The 21,583-nt window shown below is 50.9% G+C and overlaps 1 protein-coding gene across 2 annotated transcripts in view; it reads left to right on the forward strand.

The window, feature by feature from the left end:
• The window catches only part of LOXHD1 (lipoxygenase homology PLAT domains 1), a 149,544-nt gene that overhangs the window by 72,534 nt on the left and 55,427 nt on the right, over window positions 1-21,583 (forward strand). For both annotated transcript variants that reach the window (XM_059139705.1, XM_059139706.1), the window contains exons 15-22: window positions 2,037-2,113; window positions 3,023-3,219; window positions 5,796-5,988; window positions 10,555-10,715; window positions 13,043-13,493; window positions 13,983-14,137; window positions 16,116-16,249; window positions 21,281-21,447. In XM_059139705.1, the coding sequence (XP_058995688.1) occupies window positions 2,037-2,113; window positions 3,023-3,219; window positions 5,796-5,988; window positions 10,555-10,715; window positions 13,043-13,493; window positions 13,983-14,137; window positions 16,116-16,249; window positions 21,281-21,447 (1,535 nt within the window). The remainder of the gene's footprint in view (window positions 1-2,036; window positions 2,114-3,022; window positions 3,220-5,795; window positions 5,989-10,554; window positions 10,716-13,042; window positions 13,494-13,982; window positions 14,138-16,115; window positions 16,250-21,280; window positions 21,448-21,583) is intronic.

A 21,583-nucleotide genomic window follows, 5' to 3' on the forward strand; every position in this document is an offset into this window, starting at 1 on the left:
GAAAGAAAATGACTATATTTGGAAATATCTATGAATCCCCTTCAGTTGGAAGTGAAGATGACAAGCCATGGTGTCCCTTTACCGCTGGGGTGGGCCTGGGGATGGGTGAGTGGTCGAGAGAGCAGTGGGAGGGCGCGCGGGGTTTCCCGATGGCCTTGGGCCCACTGGCTTCCACGCTCCCTGTCCCTGGGAGTGATGGCTGGGCCACACCACACTCTTCTCTGCAGCCTCTGTCTGTGGATAATCCCGGGTGACCTCCACGGGACAGAGGCAGAGGCTCCTAATGGGTTGATTGAAGGGACTCGGGGAAGCAGTCCCTGCTCTCAAATCTCTCTCCCATCCCCCCACCCCCATCGTCAGTACCAAGGATTCTGCAATTGCGTCTTCCTATCTTGGAATCCCAGACAATTTTGGTGCTCAAGACTCGCAGCACCAAAACCCATGCCCAGTATAATCACTTAGCTGCCGACTGACATCCTATGCGAGGTAACAGCCAGCAGGCAGCGACATCCTGTGGGAATAGAAGACCACGTGCTTGGGAGGGAGGGCAAGAAAGAAGGGATGAGGACCCTATCCTCGGGTGGGGTATATTGGCAGAGGGACTGTGGTTTAGGGAGGCCTGAACTCCATGTCAGGAAGGCTGGAGGGGAGGCCACGCTTTGGCTTCCTTTGCCGGGTTCCGTGGCCAGGAAGGCAAGTCCCTGCCAGGAGTGGAATAGGGCTGGGTGGCCAAGATGAGCTCCGACGTAGAGCCAAATGGGGAGACGCTGATCAAGAGGCAAGCCCCCTGGCTTCCCCATGGCACTGGAGAACATTGAGGGTGCCTCTTCTGCTGCCATGACCTGTATCATGGACCCCTGTGAGCACTGGGGTCTGGGTGTCTCCGCTTTGCACAGTCACCTGATTTCTCTGGATGCATCCCCGTGCTCCGTGGGGAGGGCACTTTCCGGGTGAACCAGTCCAATGCGTTGCTCCCAGGTGGATGGCCAGCAGAGAGCTGGGACCATGGCCCACTCTGACGAATAGATGAGTCACCGCCGTCAGACCCAGCCCTGTAGGGTCTCGACCCAGCTTTTCCTTGTTGGCAAATCTCATCCCTCCTTGAGGATTCCGAGCAAGCCGCTTCCCCACAAACTGTCCTCATTTCTTAAATTCCTGTCACACTTACTTTGGGCCCACAGCCATCCTTTTCCTGGCCTTCAGTGCCTTGGCTAGTCTGTCCTATCTTCTTTGTCTTTTAATTAAAGATTTTATTTATTTATTAGCCCTCGTATGCACGAACTGGGGAGGGGCAGAGAGGAAGGGGGATAGAATCTCAAACGGACTCTGTGCTGAGCGAGGAGCCTGTTATGAGGCTCCCTCTCCCGACCCTGAGATCCTGACCTGAGCCAAAATCAAAAGTCAGCTGCTTAACCGACTGACCCTCGGCCCTGGGGTGCCCCTAGTCTATCCTATCTTAACTAGACGGTAGGTTCCCTAGGGGCCGAGCAGTGTCTTATTGATGTCAGTGTATCTTTTCTGCCTTCTTCCTCTCCCCCAGAGCCCTTGGCACAGTGCTGTGCACACAGTAGGCTCTCCTAAAAAGAGGTGATTGTTTTTGCTGAGGACAGTGACTCCATTGTTCTTGGCTTTCAAGACAAACGCTTTACTGATTGGCAAAGTCTTACACCCTGTGAACCTTCTCGTTATCCCCGCATGCTGGCTTCTTGCCCTCGCTGCCTTCCAACCACAGGGCCTTTGCTCAGCTCCTGCCGGATCTGCTCCATCCCAGCATGTGCTGCTCCCTCTTGAGGGCACCTCCCTCTTCCCCCGGCCAACTCCTCATCACCTTTCCAACCTCAGCCAGGAGCCTCTCCTCAGCGCAGTCCCCCTTGCCCGGTCTGGGCGGCAACCCTTTGTTCTCAGCTCTCGTAGAGTCTTTTCCTCGGCTGAGTGTCCAGTTCTGACCTCCCTGGTGACCCTGCAGGGACAGCGGGACAGTGGGTGGTTGGTCGTTGGCCACTCAAAGAGCTAACAGCCCCTTGTGTGCCCACCAGGTGGCTGGACAAGGATAAGGATGACGGTCAGTTGGTCCGAGAGTTGCTGCCCAGTGACAGCAATGCAACACTGAAGAGTGAGTCGTCCTGATGACCAGGTGGCGGGTGTGTCCCTGGTGAGGGAGGTGCCCTCCCCTTTCTGTCCGGAAGCCAGCCCTTGGAACAAGCATGAGCTCTTCACTTCATCCCCCCAGGGCAGTAGTGGGGAGGGTGGAGAGGAAGAGGCTCTGAGGAAAGATCTGGAATTTTCTTCACTGTCTAGGCTGTGTACACGGTGACTTTGTGGGGGCACCGGATGTGGGGCCCTGAGCACACACAGGCCTCTGTGGACACGAGCGACAGAGGCGGTAACACTAGCCAAACAGGCATTTTTATCCTCCCTTAGGCACAGAGGGTACGGATCTTTCTGGGTGATATACTGGAGCAATGTCAGCATGGGGCCCTGTTTCGTAATGGTGCTGTAGGTACCCAGCAGAATTTCACCCCTGGCTGGCTCCTCCTGAACCGTTGACATCTTGAGTCAAACATGTACCCTTCTGAGCCTCTGATCCTTCACTTGTAGAGCCAAGATCAGAACCCTTAGCAACAACACTGCGCATGTCCTTTGCAACACTGTCTGCAAAGCTTGATACTCCTTTGCCTCCGTTTCCTCATCCGTCAGATCAGAAACTGGACAAGGTGGTTGCCTTAGGTCCTTCAAGTCTCTTGCACTTCGTATTCTTGGAATGCTCTCCTGTTCTGGGTGTGCTCACACCTTGTGGGCAGGCCAAGCAGGGGTCAGCATCCCAGTGTTGCCCATGAGGGGACCCCCACAGAGAGGAAGGCAGCCCCGCCCCACCATGGGTCTACTTAAAGCAAGGGCTCAGCGGCCGACCCCCAGCCCGGTGTCCCACCCTGGCTACAGACCACCTTCCTGCTCCAGCCCTTCCCCCCACGACCTGCTCTAACCCCTCCCCCTCCCTGCCTCCCACCCTGGACTTGCCTAGACTTCCGCTACCACATCAGCTTGAAGACAGGGGATGTCTCTGGGGCCAGCACAGACTCCAAGGTCTACATCAAGCTCTACGGGGATAAATCTGACACCATCAAGCAAGTCCTTCTGGTCTCCGACAACAACCTACAAGACTATTTTGAACGCGCCCGGGTGGATGAGTTCACCCTGGAGACCCTGAACATTGGAACTGTAAGTCTTCTTCCCGAGACCATGCGACATGGTCTCACCCACCCCATATATATCCACATGTGGGTGCACAATCCCGCTCACATGCATGTGCACACACACTTACACATCACACGCATACGCACACTCACATGCACAAAGAGGGAAAATGCCCACTCGGAGGTAGGTGAGCTGCGTAGCTTTCCTCTATGACCCAGAGCAGCAGAAGATACGTGAACAGTAGGGAAACTTCTGCAGTCCCTGTAGGGGTGGAATGTCTATTTTTTTTTTAAAAGATTTTATTTATTTATTTGACAGAGAGAAATCACAAGTAGTCGGAGAGGCAGGCAGAGAGAGAGAGAGGGAAGCAGGCTCCCTGCTGAGCAGAGAGCCCGATGCAGGACTCGATCCCAGCACCCTGAGATCATGACCTGAGCCGAAGGCAGTGGCTTAACCCACTGAGCCACCCAGGCGCCCCTGGAATGTCTATTTTTAGGGTCTGTAGTCCCAACATTCCCTTTACCTACATAGCCAAGACCATGGTGGCTAGGTCCCAGACACTGGAGAAAAGGACACCGGTATGCAGGGCAGGAAAAGTGGGCTGAAAATACTTCCTAGTTCCAAACTTGAGTGTGCCTCTGAGATATTCTCAGGACACTCATTTCAGTGCTCACCCTGAGCAACACTGGAGAGACTCTGCTCTTGAAGATGGCACCTGAGGGTCTCCTTCTGTCAAGGGCCCTGGTGGCCCTGCTGCCAGCAGTCTGAGCTCTTCATCTGGAAAAGCACAGATCTAACCCCCTTATAAAATTGGAAACTTTTCTAGAAATTTCTGAGCTGGGCTTCCTATTACCACCTGCCCTTCTCAAGGTGTGGCTAGCGGCAACTTTCCTGCAATCCGTTTCCTTTCTATCTGAGCCTCACCCTATTTTAGATACTCCAAGAACATGCTCACAGGGAAAGAGCTCCTGTCAGTTCTTTATACCTGATGGTAATGAGCCTAACTCAAGATCTTCCTTCATTAAAACATATTTACATTTTCAGCTGAATTAATAACCGTAGAGTGAAATGCTTTTCCTTTTACTGAGGATTTCCTACAACAGCCAGTGGATAGATGAAACATCTAAGGGGAGGGGAATGGTGCTTGGGGCCTTTCCCTGTATTTCTGAAATGCCCCCTCCCCCCAGCAAGCAGTTCAGCTTAAGAGGTTGGGAGGGTCAGTCTGGCTGCTGGTTGCCTGAGGTCCCTCCTTTGACTTCCTGCCAAGCCTGCCAGTGACTTCACCTTTGTTTGCCTCATTCATTCTAACAACTGGGCATGCTAATGGGACTGCTGTTTGCAGTAACTATGTTAATAATAACCTAGTCCCTCCCCCCAGCCCCCACAAGTCATCCTCAGTCACTAGGTGCTATTGATGGAACTGGAACTGTTGCTCCAGGGGGGTGCTAGGCCTTCTGGAATGGAGAGAACTTGAGTTCTCTCCTTAAGGACCTTCCCACTGGGTGAGGCAGAAGACCCTTGTCCCTATCTTCACTCATCCTGCTGGTCCCGTCACTGTCCCAACACCACAGTAAAGCTCCCCTGTGACCCTTGGTGCCCACCGGAAAGGCTGTCGGGCTTTGTAAAGAAGGCTGGTTTCCTTCCTACAATTCCAGCTGACCCGGGCTACAGGCACACAGTTGTGATGGTGTTTTCATTATCAGCCCAGAGAAGCACTTCATACTCGTAAGAGCAAACACAGGGCTTGGAGGGACAATCCTCTCGAACTAGCCTTCTGGCCCCAAACTCATGTCTAGCATTACCTCTCCAAACCATCACAGAGATGATCTGGGGGGGAGGCTTGGCAGGGATCTCAAAGGCTGGTTGATCATTCCACCTAATGTTAGAATTGCCCTGCAAACAGCATTTTGAAAAAGCACTAAAGCGGTTTGAACATTGAAGAACCAACTCGTCCTAAGGATGATAACACAATGGTCTAGGCAGTCGTCTGTGTGAAATGTAAAGATGTTAACATGTAAAATAGCCAAGCAAGTAGACTGTTGACTGTTACTGGAGAAAGATGTTCATCAGGGCCAAGAGTGAGAGGAGCGTTTGAGCATAGAACCACAGAGAGGCTGTCCTGAGAGGTCGTCCACCTATCCGGTCACCTCTAGACGGGTTTGTCAAAGAAGAAATGCAGAAAAGACGTACCATAGTGTATTTTTCAAAACAAAACAAAGTCCAATCAATCGCATGGCTATCAGCAGCAAATGGTTCATGTTTTGAATGTTCGGTTTCTTATTCGGGCGCTGCCCAAGTACGTGCTGGAGCTTTCAAAGTTCACGCCATACCCAGGGTCCCCCACTGGCTTCTCACCTCTTCCCCGAGAGGCGAGCTGCTCTTAAGAGGAGGGATGGGAGGCTCCAGGCAGCTGGCTGATGGTGGACAAGCCTGGGACCCAGCCTCTTCCTGCTGAGCCCCCCTCTTCTGGGGAACTGAAGATCTGGGCTGAGGACAGCAGTTTGTACCAGTGTGGGTGGGGGTGGGGTGCGGAGGGATGGAGGCGTCGAGGGTTCCATGCAGCAGCTCTTTGCTCACTCACACCCTGGGTTTCCTTCCAGATCAGTCGGCTCGTGATTGGACATGACAGCACCGGCATGCACGCCAGCTGGTTCCTCGGCAGCGTCCAGATCCGCGTGCCCCGCCAAGGCAGGCAATACACCTTCCCCGCCAACCGCTGGCTGGACAGGAACCAGGCCGATGGGCGCCTGGAGGTGGAGCTCTACCCCAGTGAGGTCGTGGAGATCCAGAAACGTATGGGATTAACAGTAATGGGACCATCAGCATCATTTCCCCTGTGGGCTGGGGCAGTGGGGAAGGGGGAGTGACCGTGGGGGTAACTTGGACCTTGTTTCTGAGTCGGAGGCTGCAGGGAGATAATGGGGCTTCTGATTGCCTGTGTATCACAGCTCTTGGAGGGGCAAAAGGGCTCATTGGACAGATGGTGAAACTGAGAATTCAGTGGAGGAGACATTTTTTTCTGGAATAAAGGCACTAAATGACTCTGTTAAGAGATGTACATCCTCAGCCCTGTGTGCAAGAGTTTGAGACCTAGTCCGTGTCTTCCTCCGGGAAGACTGGCGGAAGAGATAAAGCTGTTTATTCGTGCATTTATTTAATAAGAATATATGTTGACTGTTTCTCTGAGCCAGCACTGCCCTAGGCACAAAGTAGACCAAGTCCTTGCGCTTGTGGAATTTACCTGCCCCCAGGGGAGGCAAACAATAAATACACAATATAATGCCAAGTAGGAGCTATGAAGAAAATGAAGCAGGACAGGGTGACAGTCATGGCATGGGGGTGGAGGACACTTTTGGGCAGGGTGATGAGATAGCCAAAGGAAGGTGAAGCTCATTTGCACACGGCGTGAGAACCATAGTTATGGGAGGGGTCGGAGCAGCAAGAGATCATCTTGCTGGGGGCCAGGAAGATAGTGACACCAGAAATGGATGCAGAGAATGTCACTTCCCTCACCTCTGCATTTCTACATCTACCCTGAACGCTACTGCCCGAGGCTCACTTCCACCAGAATCTTCCCTGGGAAGAACCCCAGTGTGAACTCACCGCTTCCTTGCCCAGAGCTCCTTGTGTTTTCATGTGTGCATTTTCTCTCCCCAGGGACCCTGTAGGTTCCTTGAAGGGTCACATACACATACATGCTTTGTAATGGTATCTGCCAGTGTGAAGAAATCAACTCTTTTCCTCTTTTTAGAAATCAAAACTTGATTTCTATCACAGTAATACGGGTACTAGTTAGTAAGATGCAGATTTTTAAAAAGAAGTAGTTCCCCCTTACTATTCCCCTTCTTCAGAGTATCAACTTTTAAATGGCTTTCACTTGTTCTCTGAAATTTATCTCTATATTTTTAATAATTTGCTTACCTGTTTCTTTATTATTTCATTCATGGACATTAGTTCTTGACTTCCTACAATGGAAGAGGACGGTTTAGCTCTGTGAACACACACGTGTGCATATGTGTGTGTACATACACGCTTCCCCTCCTTCCAGCCTTCAATAAAATTAAATCCGTATTCAATTTTTACATTATTATGACTATGTAAATATCATTCACGGCTGGGACACCTATTGTATGATGGTTGCATTTCAATTATGGCACAATTTTTTGTTTTCTGAAGTTAGTAATAGCCTCATTTTCCATTTGTACCGTGTTCTATATACCCACCTATCTGTATTAGTGTGCTACGGCTGCCATAACAAAATACCACGACTAGGGGCTTAAACAACAGATATTTCTTTTCCCACAGTTCCAGAGGCCAGATGGCCAGGCTCTGGGTGTCTGGAGGTTAGGCTTCTTCTGAGGCCTTTCTCTTTGTCTTGTGGATAGCGGCCTTCTTACTGCATATTCATATGGTCTTTATTTTGGGCATTTGCATGTGTGTGTCCTAATCTCTTCCTTTTATAAAGACAGCGGTCATATTGGATTAGGGCCTCACCCTAAGGGCCTGGATTTTTTTTTTTTTTCAATTTATTTATTTTCAGAAAAACAGTATTCATTATTTTTTCACCACACCCAGTGCTCCATGCAATCCGTGCCCTCTCTAATACCCACGACCTGGTACCCCAACCTCCCAAGGGCCTGGATTTTAACTTAATCTTCTCTTTAAAGGCCCTATCTCTAAATAAGTCACATTCTGAAATGCGAGGGGCTAGGCTTCCATAATGAATTTGGAGGGGAGACAGTTCTCCCTGAACATCGTTTTATCTCCATCCCTTGAGTAGAACTAAAATTCTTTTCATAAACCCAAACCCAACAACAATTCTGTTTCCTCTCTACCTCCTTCCACTCACTCCCGTCCCAAAAAACATTCCTTTAGGAACCTCAAAGGGTTCTAGGTTGTCATGAAGCTGTCCTGTGAGACTTCCTTTTAGCCATCTTTTTGGAAATTCCTTTCTTTTTTCTCCTAGTTGGATCTCCTGTTTCTTGGACTTCGCGTCTCCCTCTTTGGTTTCTCCCTTCTTTTCATTTCTACTGAGTAGCTTCCTGAGAAAAGGTGCATGGAAGAGAAATGTCTGCAAATGGCTCACAATTTATAAGGAATTTGGCTCATTACAGAATTCTGATTTAGAACGCATTTTCCCTTAAAGTCTAGAAGGAATCATTCTACCATCTTCTAACTCCCAGTGTTGCAGCTGGGAAGTCTGATGCCATTCTCTGATCCAATTCTTGGGGATTTTTTTCTCTCTAAAAGTTTATAGCATTCTAGTTTTATTTCTGGCATTCTGAAATTTCATGATGTCCTCACTGCCTTTTGGGATTTTAATTTCATTGGTTGTTCTGGGAACTCATGGGCTCCTTCTAGAAGTATTTTTCAATTATGGGACTTCTTTGAATATTACTTTTTTGTCAATTTCCAACTCTCCATTCTCTGTATTTTTTAGAACTGAGCTCTGGGTGAGATGTTGGAATGCCTCTGATTTTCTTACCTTTCTATCATTTGTCATTTTGTTCTTGGGAAATTTCCTCTTTTTGTTCTTATGAACTGTCCTTGATTTTATCCTTGCAATGGAATATTTTATTTCAGCTACCACATGTTGATTTCCAATAGCTGGTTCTTGCTCTCTGAATGCTAATTTTTCTCTCTCCAAGTTTCGTTTAATCCTGGCTGCTTATTTCTCTAAAATCTGAGAGAGCGAATGGGGTTGGGGTTTTCTCCATTTGGAATGTCAGCTTTTACTGAATCTCCTCATTGTCCAAACACTTACCCACGGTCACCCCCAGCTGATCCTGGAATCTCTAGTTCAACTTCTTTAGGCTCTCAGCCAGTCCTCTTGCTTTCCACCCCAAATCTCTCACATAACTGTGGTAATGGAAGATCCTCCATCTTGTTGAAAATAAGTCTTATCTTGGAAAAAAAAATAATGATATCATCTTATGACATTGCTGAGAGCCCAAGTCTTTGCAGTGGACACCAAAAAACTATGATCCCGTTGGGTTATGGACATTGGGGAGGGTATGTCCTATGGTCAGTGCTGTGAAGTGTGTAAACCTGGCGATTCACAGACCTGTACCCCTGGAGCTAATAATACATTATATGTTAATTAAAAAATTAAAAAAAAAAAAAGGCTATGATCCCATAGTTCTGGTAGACATTATGCTCTTCACTGGGAAATGCCCTCTAGTGGTGCATACCTGTAACACATTTCCACCCCCTAACGCTGGATAAAGTATTACTTCAAAATACGGACAACTCTTTCTGTGTAGATATATCTGTTGATATCATCTGAAAGATGCATATATTTAAATGAAAATTATTTCAGGGGTGCCTGGCTGGCTCAGTGTGTAGAGCATGAGATGCTTGATCTTGGGGCCATGAGTTCAAGCCCCATATTGGACATAGAGCTTACTTTAAAAAATATATCTTTTCCATTAATTATATTAATATATAATATATTATATATAATCTACATCAATATATGATTATATTAATATATATTATTTATATATAAATATATCTTTTATATTATATATATATATATATATATATATATATATATATAAAATGTGCACCTGCGTGGCCCAGTCAGTTACTCAATTGAGTGTCCAGCTCTTGGCTTCAGCTCAGGTCTGATCTCAGGGTCGTGAGGCTGAGCCCCCCATGAGGCTCTACACTCAACACAGAGTCCACTTGGGTCTCTCTCTCCCTCTTCCTCTGTCTCTCCCTACCCCACGTGCACATGCTTGCTCTCTCTCTCAAATAAATAATAGATTTAAGAATATACACACGCGTGCACACACACTCTCACACACACACACATACACACATATAATATTGTAATTTCAACCTCTTGTCCTTTACTGAAAATAAGGAAAAGAGGCAAACATACAGCCTTTGCTTCTTTCTGATCTGTGGTGTCTGCCCAGGGGTAGGCACACAGCAGAGAATGCTAGCTGGCATGTTGACTGTTCCTCATACCTGGCTCCAGAAGTCACATGTGGTGCAGTGAATGACTGGGCTTTGGAGTCTGATTGCTTGAGTTTGCCATTTCTACCACCTACTCAGTTTCTCTGAGCCTTAGTTTGTCAGCCTCCGAAATGGGGATGGTAGTCCTCATCATTTTGTTGATGAGAGGGTTAGATAATGATGAGGATAGATATTAGATAATGATAGATAATGAAGGGTATATAATGATAGATAATTTCATTATGATCGATAATGAAAGAAAAATATTAGAAAATGATAAAGATAATGCCTATGAAGCCCCAGGCATGGTACAGGGTCAGGAATGTCTGTTTTGTTCCTCTCCCTGCCATTGTGAATATTACTGACTGTCCCGTTTGCCCCCATGTGCCCACCCAGTGGTCCATTACGAGGTTGAGGTTTGGACGGGGGACGTGGGCGGCGCAGGCACCACCGCGCGGGTCTACATGCAGATCTATGGTGAAGACGGCAAGACAGAAGTGCTCTTCCTCTCCAGCCGCTCAAAAGTTTTTGATCGCGCGTCCAAGGACACATTCCAGGTATGTGGGGGTAAGGCAATGGGGGTATCCACAGAGCACCAATGGATGCCCTAGAATGTAGGGATTGAACTTGATCTCATTCCTGGCTTCTTAGAATCACCTGGAAAGCTTTAAGAGAAAAAAAGGGCTGCCTGGCCCACAACCGAATCAGTGAAATCAGAACCTCTGCGGCGGGTGGTATGTTTTCTGGGTCATGCCTCTAGAAGCTTTCCTGGGGAGTCTAACATGCTGCAATTCTGAGTACTGCTGGAGTTGATGGTTCTAATTTGGCCAAGTGTGGCATGAGGCCCCTGATTACTGCAGCCATTGCCAGCTCTGGTTCTACCACTCTCCCTGTGTGTGGGCAAGGCCATGCTTCCCACACGGGATCTGGGGAGGAGTCTCATGGCTGTTCTGAGTGCAGCAGGACTCTGTACTTCCCTTTTAGCAGAAAAGAAGAGATGAGGTTGTGAACATGTTGCTGATGGGAGAAGAGGATGCAGGTGTGATGGCCCTTGGGGGACACAAGAATGTTCTAGAAGGGAAACTACTGCAGGTGTGTGTACACAGGGAGCATATTCATGCTGGGTGTTCTCTGTGTGTTTGTGTGCCACAGACAGTCCTCAGCAAAGATTCCTATCCCCGTGCCCAGCAGATTAGGGCCTGGCTGAGCTGGCCCAGGGGCTTGGAACGTTAGCACTGGAGGCGGCCTCACTGAGTCCAAGCGCCCATTACACAGCTGAGGAGGTAGAGGCCCTAGCAGTGCACATCTCTGAGCCTTGGATTCTTCATGAGTGCAAACCTAGCTTTAGACTACCTCCCCAGCCTGCTTCACAGTCCTTGGAAGGAGCAAAACAGTCCATGTCAGAGAAAGTCCTTGGGCAATTGTGACCAGCTGTGGAGACATAAGAGAATGGGGCATCTTCTGGTGCCGCAGGGCTGTGGCTGGAGGCAGTGTTGGACGTGGTCACGGCTGGGCAGACAGATGTAGGCAGAGGGGTAGGTCAGCAGGCCCTCCTGCAGAGGTTGGTGGCAGAGATGCTGTGCTTGGAAAATTCTGGAGAGGAGATTTCATGTGCTGAAGAAGGGGCTTACCGGGTCCAGAGCCCATCCTCTCAGTAGCTGACAAGAAAAAATGCCTCTTTGTTGGGGCTCCTGGGCTCTATTTTGGCTCATCAGTTTCTCAGAAAGGTGGTTTTAGCTATACCGTAGCTTCATGAACACAGTCAGAAGACCTGAGTTCTCATCTAGGCCTGAACTCCAATTACAGGGCATTGAGCAATGCATGGGATAGCCCCAGACCTTAGTTTCACTAGGACACCTGTGGGAAGATTGGTGGCACCAGACTGAAAAGTGTCAGACACCCAGAAGAGCGCCCATCAGTGGGGAACCCGAAGAGTGGCACAACCAGCAGGCCCCCCATGTGAGCCCTCCCCTGAGCTCTGCGGGGGCTAGACCTCACTGCAGTGTGAGGCTTAGCACAGAGTGGCAGACCGAAGACTTAGGGACCCGATCTTCTGAAGAAAGCTAAATCCACCCCCACTGCCCTTTGAACCAGCCGTGTGCCAGACCCCGTGGGGGACAGAAGCAAGAACAAACAGTCCCTGTCTTTAGGAATTCCCATCCCAGTGGGCAGGGAGCAGCTCATGTGGACAGGGAGGGCATTCGGAACAGGCCAGGACCATAGCCAAGCTGGGGGGGGTCCTCTGTGCTGTTGGGGATGGACAAGGCCATGTGCTGGGGGAGGGGCTCAGGGCTTCTGGGGATGTGGGTGAGGTTTTTTTGTTTTTGAAAGATAACACTTTTTTCTTGCTTATTACAAAAGTTATATGTGATTTATAATTAAAAAAAAAAAACAACGTTGGAAAGAGAATGCAGAAAAGCACAAACAAAAAAGGAAAAGTAGTGATCAAACTCAGAAAACGGGATGAATAGTTTTTACTTGGCGGCAGAGGGAATAAAGGCATTCTGGGTGGGGGGAGCGCGTGAAGACAGCTATGGAACTGGGAGGAACAGGGATGAGTGTGAGCGCACATGTGTGCCTGCATGTGCCTACATGGGGTAGGGGAGAAGGGGAAGAGATGGAGAGACAGGGACCCCATTCTGACCACCACGCAGGGTTAGAAGGAAGGAAGTCTGGGTGGAGGGTAGGACCTACAAGAGGTCCTGGAAGGCTGGTCCAGCAACCAGGCCGAATGTGGTAGAAGAGAGGGGCTGGTGGAAGCTTCTGAGCTGAGGCCCGGGCCTCCCCGTCCTGCGGCTCCGCATGATGGCCCGCGCCTGGCTCTGCAGGGGAGGCGGGGAGGAGGCCAGGGGCCGCCCCAGCCACTGCCCTGTGCTTTGCCCAGCTGGAGGCGGAGGATGTGGGCGAGGTCTTCAAGATCCGGCTGGGGCACACGGGCGAAGGCTTCGGCCCCAGCTGGTTCGTGGACACGCTGTGGCTGCGGCACCTGGTGGTGCGGGAGGTGGACCTCACGCCCGAGGAGGAGGCCCGGAGGAAGAAGGAGAAGGACAAGCTGCGGCAGCTGCTCAAGAAGGAGCGGCTGAAGGCCAAGCTGCAGAGGAAGAAGAAGAAGAAGAAGAAGAAGAAGGGCAGCGACGAGGAGGAGGAGGAGTCCTCGTCGGAGGAGGAGGAGGAGGAGGAGGCGGAAGAGGAGGAGGAAGAGGAGGAGTTTGGGCCTGGGATGCAGGAGGTGATTGAGGAGTACAAGTTCGAAGCCCACCGCTGGCTGGCCCGGGGCAAGGAGGACAATGAGCTGGCCGTGGAACTGGTGCCGGCAGGCCGGCCGGGCCCTGAGCGTAAGCCTGCGGAGGGGTCAGCCCGTCTGCTGAAGGGGGCCCCGTGAAGGGGGTGTCCAGCTCTCCTGTCACCTGGAGGCCCCAGAGGGGGGCACCCATCATGGTTCCCAAGTAGGTCCCCTGAGCTGTGTCTGAACTGCCACCACGGACAGGTCTCTGTCTTGGCTTAGCTCTGCCCCATCCTGTGGCTCTCGGGAGGGCTCGGGGACTCCAGGAGGAGCGTGGATATAGTTCACCATGATTCCCAGGGGGAGGATGAGGTAGGAGGGCGGCCCAGGACATTTTCCCGTGACTCCTAGCCTCTTGGGCGTCATGGCAAAGGAGGGTCTTGTGTGGGGAGGAGGGATCCGTTCAGCTCCAGGTTGGTGCAGGGGAGATGAACCTGTGGTGCCTTCCCGCTCCCCAGGAGCTGGCTGTATCTGAGAGCCGGAGCCTCAGATCCACCCTGAGCGGCGCTGTCCTCAACGCGGCCTTTTTCTCTGTCCCCAGCCAACACCTACGAGGTCCAGGTGATCACAGGGAATGTGCCCAAGGCTGGTACCGATGCCAATGTCTACCTGACCATCTACGGTGAGGAGTATGGGGACACAGGCGAGCGGCCCCTGAAGAGGTCGGACAAGTCCAACAAGTTTGAGCAGGGACAGGTAGTGTGTGGGCTCTCTGGTCCTTGGGCTGGTGGTTGAGACTCTGCTGATTCCCAGGCCACCCCCTGTCCTCCCACCAGCGCAGCGTTCAGCAGGGACCTTTGTCCAGTCCATCCAAGTGTCATGGCAGTGGGTCCCCTGTGAGCACCTGTGAGCGGGACGTAAGAAAGGCCTGGGGTGGGGGTATGGAGCACCACGGAGCGCGCAGGAGATAACCAGAGATAGTTTAGGCAGCAGAAGCTCAGGGGCTAAGTGGCCAGAGCAGGGGTTCAAGGAGGAAGTGCTGACGGTGCTTTGGGGAAAACATGGTAGGAAGAAGAGCTTTACCCGGGGCCATGGCGGGTGACTGTGGTATAGACATCTAAGGATGGCAGTGGCAGGTGTTCTCCAGGGACGGGGCCGCAGAACAGAGAGCGGGCTGGAAATGTGGAAGGCCAGCTCGAGGACAGTGACTCTTCCCCCTGTGCTGTGTTCATGCTGAGCTGGGGTGGGCGCTGCCTCTGGAAGCCTGATGAGCGCGGTGACAGGGAGTGGGGCATGAGAGCCTTGAAAGCAGGTTGAGAAGCCTGGACTGCGTTCTGCCTACTGTGTTAGGAGCCACCAAGACTTTCAAGTGTTGAAAGAAGTGCACACAGGCCCCTCTTCCAGGGATAGTGGGAGATGTGTAAAAAATCCAGCTGTCTTCCTTGTGCTTCCAGATTTTACAACATGAGATGGAAGACTTTTCCATCTCACCTTTCTCATTCCTACCCCTGATCTCAAAGCCACGTTCCCTCCTCTACACAGAGCAAGAAGAGAAAGAAACCAAACCCACAAGAGCACCCATGGGCCCCTCTGATATACTTCAAAGGCTGTCTGCTTTCTCTTCCAACACTCCCTTACCATGATTCCAAGGCTGTCTGCTTTCTCTTCCAACACTCCCTTACCATGACTTGAGGATTGGGGCTTATTTCATGTTTTGATACTTTCCTTTAGAAATTATAGCCACTATGATCCCAGATTGGAAGAAAACTGTTAGAGAGGGTGTAACTAGCATGCGGGATGAAATTTGCATACAGACTTGGATGTTAGATAATAATACTAGGTTGATGTTACATTTCCTATATTTGGCCATTGACCTGTGATTATATGCAAATCACCTGCTCTTGGGAAATCTACGGTGAAGAGTTCAGAGGTGAAGAATTATGGTATCTGCCATTTACTTTTACTTGATTCAGAAAAAAAAATAAAATGGACAATGGGCAAAAGAGACAGGGCAAGCAAATATTACAAAATAGGTGAAAGACTTGCAAAATTTCATTGTACCATTCCTTCAAGTTTTCTGTAGTCTTGAAATGTTTTTCAATGTAAAGAGTTTAAAAAGTTATAGCCCAGAAGAATCCCATTCACTTACTGGTCCTGAGGCCGTCCGCCTCCTGCCGGGCATGTGCACCTGCTCCCGTCTAACCAGTGTCTTCCCACCTACGTGTGAGCAAGGGCAAGTGTCCTGTTTCTGTGAATGACTTTGGATTTGCATCCACTTTGGCTCATCCCCGGTGCTTCATCAAAATATGTGGTTGAAGGGGTGTATGCACACAGGCGCACACATAATGCGGGGTTTCGGCATACTGCCAACAATAGCCCTACACACATGCATGTGCACACACACACACGCACACACATACCCCATAACACAAATGCAGGTACCAGCCAACCTGCCTTCTCTGCCCCTCAGTCATCTTCATGGCCCTCCTCCCTCCTCCGTCCACCCTTTGGGACACAGTGAGAGTAAGAAGACCCCCAGGAAGGCAGGTTAAAAAAACACTGTGCAGACCGTACACCAGTTAGCCGGCTGCATTTTCCACAGTAGGTCTCAGGCTGCCCCAGGCACTGGGAGGGTGAGGCTGGTGACCAGACTGTGTGTGTGGGAGGGGAGGTGCCGTTGCGGGAGAGAGCCGGGCCACACCATCCTTCTGAGTGCCTCCCCGGCCCTTCCCAGACTGACACCTTCACCATCTATGCCATTGACCTGGGGCCTCTGACCAAGATCCGGATTCGCCATGACAACTCGGGCAACAGACCAGGCTGGTTTCTGGACAGAATAGACATCACGGACATGAACAATGAGATCACGTGAGTGGGCTTGGTAGGGGAGGCCAGGGCTGCTTCTGAGACGGTCCTGGAAAGAGGGCCGAGGCGGGGGGTGGGTAGCTGGGCGGACATCGCCTCCCTTTCTTCCCTCTCACTGGGCAGCCCCCTGGAGCTACTGCCCTGGCAGGGGACAGTCTGGCAGGACCGCCCATCCAGGTCCTGAGATCTATCAGCTCAGAAGGTGACTTCTCCTGTCCCTGCCAGTCTCCATGCACAGACTTAGTCACCCATCCATCCCTCTGCATAGGAAGTGGCTTCTGGTACCGTTGTTTTAATGTCCTAGACCAGGAGTGAGCAGACTTTTCTGTGAAGGCCAGAGAGTAAATATTGTAGGCTTTGGGGCCCTTCGGTCTCTGTCACAGTTAATCTATTTGCCTTTGCAGTGGGGAAGCAGCCACAGGTGCTGCCTAAACGGATGGGTGTGGCTGTGTTCTAATAAACCTGGGTTCATGGGCACTGAGACTTGACTTCCATGTAATTTTCACGTGTCACAAAATAATCCTGTTCCTTAGATCTTTCAACCATTTAAAAATGTAAAGTTCGTGCTTAGCTTCTGGGATGTACATAAACAGGTGAGCAGGCCAGATTTTGTCCCCAGGACATAGTTGGCTGGCCCGGGTTCAAGATTCCCAGTGACCACCAGGAGCTAAGTTGGGAAAGGGGTATAGTCCTCCTGACAGGTGAAGGAATCATGCCCCAGGGAGGGGAAGCCACGGCCCTAGAGCCAATTCATGCCCAAGCCACGACCAGAACTCCAGATCGTCAGTGATGAATCTGGTGTGTTTCCACGGGTAGGTCCCATTGCCTCTTGAGCAAAAGGGGCCAGGGGACAGTAGACAGGAAAAAAGGCCTGAGGTGTGGTAGGGAGACGTGGAGGGAGGTAGAGAAGAAAGCAGGCAAGATCCTGAGCGGGTTGTGGAGCTGCCGAGGGCCTGCTGCTGCCTGGAATATAGTGGGCGCCCAGTAAGCAAATGTGCGTTGACTTCAATTTTTGGCCAGCGATCTGGTATCTCTCAGAGTGCCTTGTTCTTGGGTTCCCCTCTGTGCAGGGCTCACCCTATCTCCCACCTCCACCCTGCCTATCACCCAGTTACCCCATCCCCCAACCCTACCCCCCAGCAACCCTCAGTTTGTTTCCCATAGTTAAGAGTCTCTCATGGTTTTTCTCTCTCTCTGATTCGGTTCCCCCGCCCCCGACCTCTGCCCTGTTTCTTATATTCCATATAGAATGAAACCCTAGGATAACTCTTTTTCTCTGACTTATTTTGCTTCCATTATTCCTTAAAAATATTCACTTTTCTTAGCTTTTCAAATCAAGACATTAAGTGATTTGGGAAAAAAAAAAAAAAACCCGTTGGAATTCTGATTGTTATGCCATTAAATGTACATGTGGAGAATCATATTTAGAACATGAAGTGCTGCCCCAGGTATGCATCCCACTTAGCCAACTGTTCCCTCTAGTATCTCAGCAATGCTTTACAATTTTCTACAGTCTTATTAAGTTTATGCTCAAATATTTTGTATTTTTACCACTCTTTTGAATGGTATCTTCTCTTTACTCATCTTCTTCCCTCTGTCTCTCTTTTTCTTCCCTTTTCAACTCCTGGAGCTCCTGGCTTCCTCATCTTCCCTCCCTCCCTTGCCACCCCATCTTGTTGGTGTGAGGCAAACTCCATCTCTCCAGCTTCCCCAGCCCTGCTCAGAGGCTCCTGCCTGGTCGCTGTCCTGCACCTCGGCCCTCCTGTGTCTGTGGCAGTCCAGCCCGCAGGGGTGAGTCCCTCCTCTGCTTGATAACCTGCAGAGGCTCCCACTCACCCCAAGTAAGAGCTAGAGCACTTCCAGTAGCCTGCCGCATGCCCCCTCCTTAACTCTTGGTCCTGATCTCTGTCTCGCTCACTCCTTGCTATTCCTTGAAGCTGATGGTCATGGTCCTACCTCAGGGCCTTTGCATGTGCTGTCCCCTCTGCCTGGCACTCCCTCCCACAATGGCTCACTCTCATACTGTCTCTAGGGAAGGTCTCTGTTCAGGTGTCACCTACTTATCAAGATCCCAACCCCCTTTGGAACTTCTACTTTTTTCCACCTCAGTTATCATTTGACCTACCTTCAATGGCAGTATATTTTAAAACATTTTATTTTGTTTATTATTCATTTGAGAGAGAAAAAGAATGCACAAGGAGAGGGGAGAGGCAGAGGGAGAGGGAGAAGCAGACTCCCCACTGAGCAGGGAACACAACGCAGGGCCCAATCCCAGAACCCTGAGATCATGACCTGAGCCAAAGGCAGACGCTTAACCATCTGGGCCACCCAGGTGCCCCTCAAATGCAGGATTTTGCTATTGTTCCTCTCGCCACAACTGAATATAAGGACCCTGCCAAAGCTAATGACTTCATCTGTTTTGTTCCCTGCAGTGTCCTCCCCAGTACCTAGAAGAGGGCCTGGCGCACAGTAGGCATGCCACAAATACCAAGTCAACTAATGAATAAAGATTATGTTTGATGTATTAATCATTCATTCAGCAAACACACGCATGCTCAGTGCTGAGGGTCAAGTGGCTGTTTCCGACTCTGCCCTTGAAGAGCAGAAAACTATGAGGATCTAAGAGGCCGATGTTTTAGGCCCCATTCCTGTTTCTCCCACGCTTTACACATGTGGCCTTGGGGGGCCTCCGAGCCTCAGTTCTTCCATCCATACAATGGACATAGTCAAACCCCCTCGCGAGGTTGTGATGGGGACTGAGATGACCCATGTGAAGGCCCACCGCCTGACCCTCGGCAGAAGGCAGCCCGGGCTGCTCTCCCTCGGCAGGGCAGGTCCAGCCTGGCAGCCCATAAAAGGGGCCTCATAGCACAGCAGGAAGGAGCTCCTGCGGCCATGGGGGCTGCAAGGTCAAGGGAGGTGGCGGCCATCTCAGGGTGGCGCCCCCAGCTGCCAGGGCTTCCAGGGGGCAGGGAGCTTTGTGGTGGGGGTGTTCTGGTGCTCTGTTGGAGGCGGCATTTCAGATGGGCCTTGATGTCTGGTGTTTGGAACAGAAGGCACAAAGGCAGGTGAACGGTGTGATCGGGGAGACTGAGAGGCGGGGGCCGAGGGGCTTCCACCTGCTGGCTCCGGGCGTGCTGGGGAGCTTCAGTCCCCGTGCAGGTATTCCAGGAGAGCGGGGAGGGCACCCCAGGAAAGCCAGCCTCTGCGTCCCTGTGCGTGCGAGTGCTTGCAGGTGTGGGCGGGCTTGAGCCTCATGCTTCTGTCTGTCTGACTGCTTTCTCTCTCCCGGAACCAGTCTCCCCTCCTTTGCGTCTCCTTCTCCCCCTGTCCTTGTTCTGCTCTGACTTCCCACTCGCATTGTCTCTTCCTCTGCCCCAACCCCACTCCTTTCTTTATTTCTGTCTCTCCTTTAATTGGCCCTAATTTAGAACCAAAGCCTATTATTCATAAGTTAATTGGTTGAATAAAAATGAAACTTTCCCTTTCATAATTTAAAGACTGGGACGTGGAACCACACGCAGTTTTCACTTGAACTCCGATGTAACTACCGTTCAGTCGCCGTCGCCCCTAGCGGAGCTCCTCCCACCCTCTGAATCCATGTCCATGTCCATGAACACAGCATTCCCCTCTCCACCCAGCGTGGGCCCGCGGGCGGACGTGGTATTCTCAGGTTCTGCTCCTCTAAATGTGTTGGTGCTGGGAGGCTATAATGTCTGCTGGGGAGCGGAGGGCTCTGACAGAGGCGAGACACTCAGCCCACATGGCTTCCTCCTCTCCAGACATTGATCAGTCCCTGAATGCATCTTTGGCTCCCAGCCGGGTGGAGGGCTTGGAGGAATGGAGACGGGGTGGAATGGCCCCAGTTGACAGATGGGCTGGCTGCATTCCCTGACCCTCTGAGTTGTTCTGGGAACTGGGGTGCCCAAGAGGAACTGTCCAGCCCACAGGCTCCAGAGAGCCCACGCACGGGCAGAGGAGAAACACAGGGCAGTACGACACTAAGAATAACAACAGTGATGGTATGAGCAGACTCTTACCGGGCGTTTAGATGAGCACTTTAAAATGTTTAACTCACATAATCCTCCTAACAACTTTGAAAGAAACAATCCGATCTTCATTTTACAGAATGGTAAACTGAATCACAGAGTACGGTTGCCAGATACAATACAGAATGGCCAGCTACTGAATTCCGGAGAAGCAGTGAATAATGTTTTAGCGTTAAGTATGTCCCAAATACTGGATAGGGCATACTTATGCTAAAATATTATTCATTGCTTCTCTGAAATTCACATTTAACTAGGAGTTCTGTGATTTTATTGGCTAAATCTGGCAGCCCTAACACAGAGAGGAAAAGAACCTTGCTCAAGGTCACATGACTTTAAGTGGCAGAGCCAGGATTCAAACCCCGTGTGGCTCCAGAGGTGAGTCCTTAATTACCCCATGTCGTTACCTCTGTGATTCCCTACCCCCCTCTTTGCCTGGGTGTCTCCATTTCACTGGGCTCCACCTCTACTGAGGAGTCAACTTGGACCTCCCTTCCCTGGATGGTGCCAGCTGTCAGCTGTGCCGGCTCCTTAGCTACACCTTCGTACCTTCCAGAAGCATAACTGGATACCATTCCATTCAAATCCATTTATTCAGCCCTTAGGTATTGAACACCTACTGTGTACAATGCTCTCCACTAAGGTAGCATTGGCTACCAGACCCACCTAGAAACTGCTGGAATAGTCCCTGGAAGCTCTTCTTCCAGATGCTTCCAATGCAACCCTGACGGGGACTTGACATGCTTCAGGCACTGTTAGCCGGCCATTTTCGCTGGGGGTGTCTTCAAACCATCACCTCAGATTTGTTGTCCACTCCAGGCAGGTGACTCATGGGGTGACCCCTAGGCTAGGTAGTATGGGGAGGGCCATGCTTTTGGGAAGGGAGTAGGCCCCCTCGGGGGCCTCTCATTTTGCAGCCCAGGACTGCTCCATTGTGAAACCTTTCCAAAGAGATGTTCCCGACCTTATCTTGTTCCCCACCCCGCAGGTACTACTTCCCATGCCAACGATGGCTGGCGGTGGAGGAGGATGATGGCCAGCTGTCCCGGGAGCTGTTGCCGGTGGACGAGTCCTGTGTGTTACCAAGCGAGAATGAGGAGGGAGGGGGAGGTGGTGACAGCAACCCCCTCGACAGCCTGGCCCTGGAGCAGAAAGGTTTCCTCAACTAGAGCTGGTTTCTTCCCTCTAGCTCCCTCTCTTCTGCCTTGCGCCCATCCTCAGCCTCCGTCTTCCTTTTCCCTGTGGGCTCTGGACATCTCCTCCTCTGGCAGTGTGTCTGTCCGACCTTCTC

The sequence above is a fragment of the Mustela lutreola genome, chromosome 11, assembly GCF_030435805.1.
Source record: "Mustela lutreola isolate mMusLut2 chromosome 11, mMusLut2.pri, whole genome shotgun sequence".
NCBI classification, from domain to species: Eukaryota; Metazoa; Chordata; class Mammalia; order Carnivora; family Mustelidae; genus Mustela; species Mustela lutreola.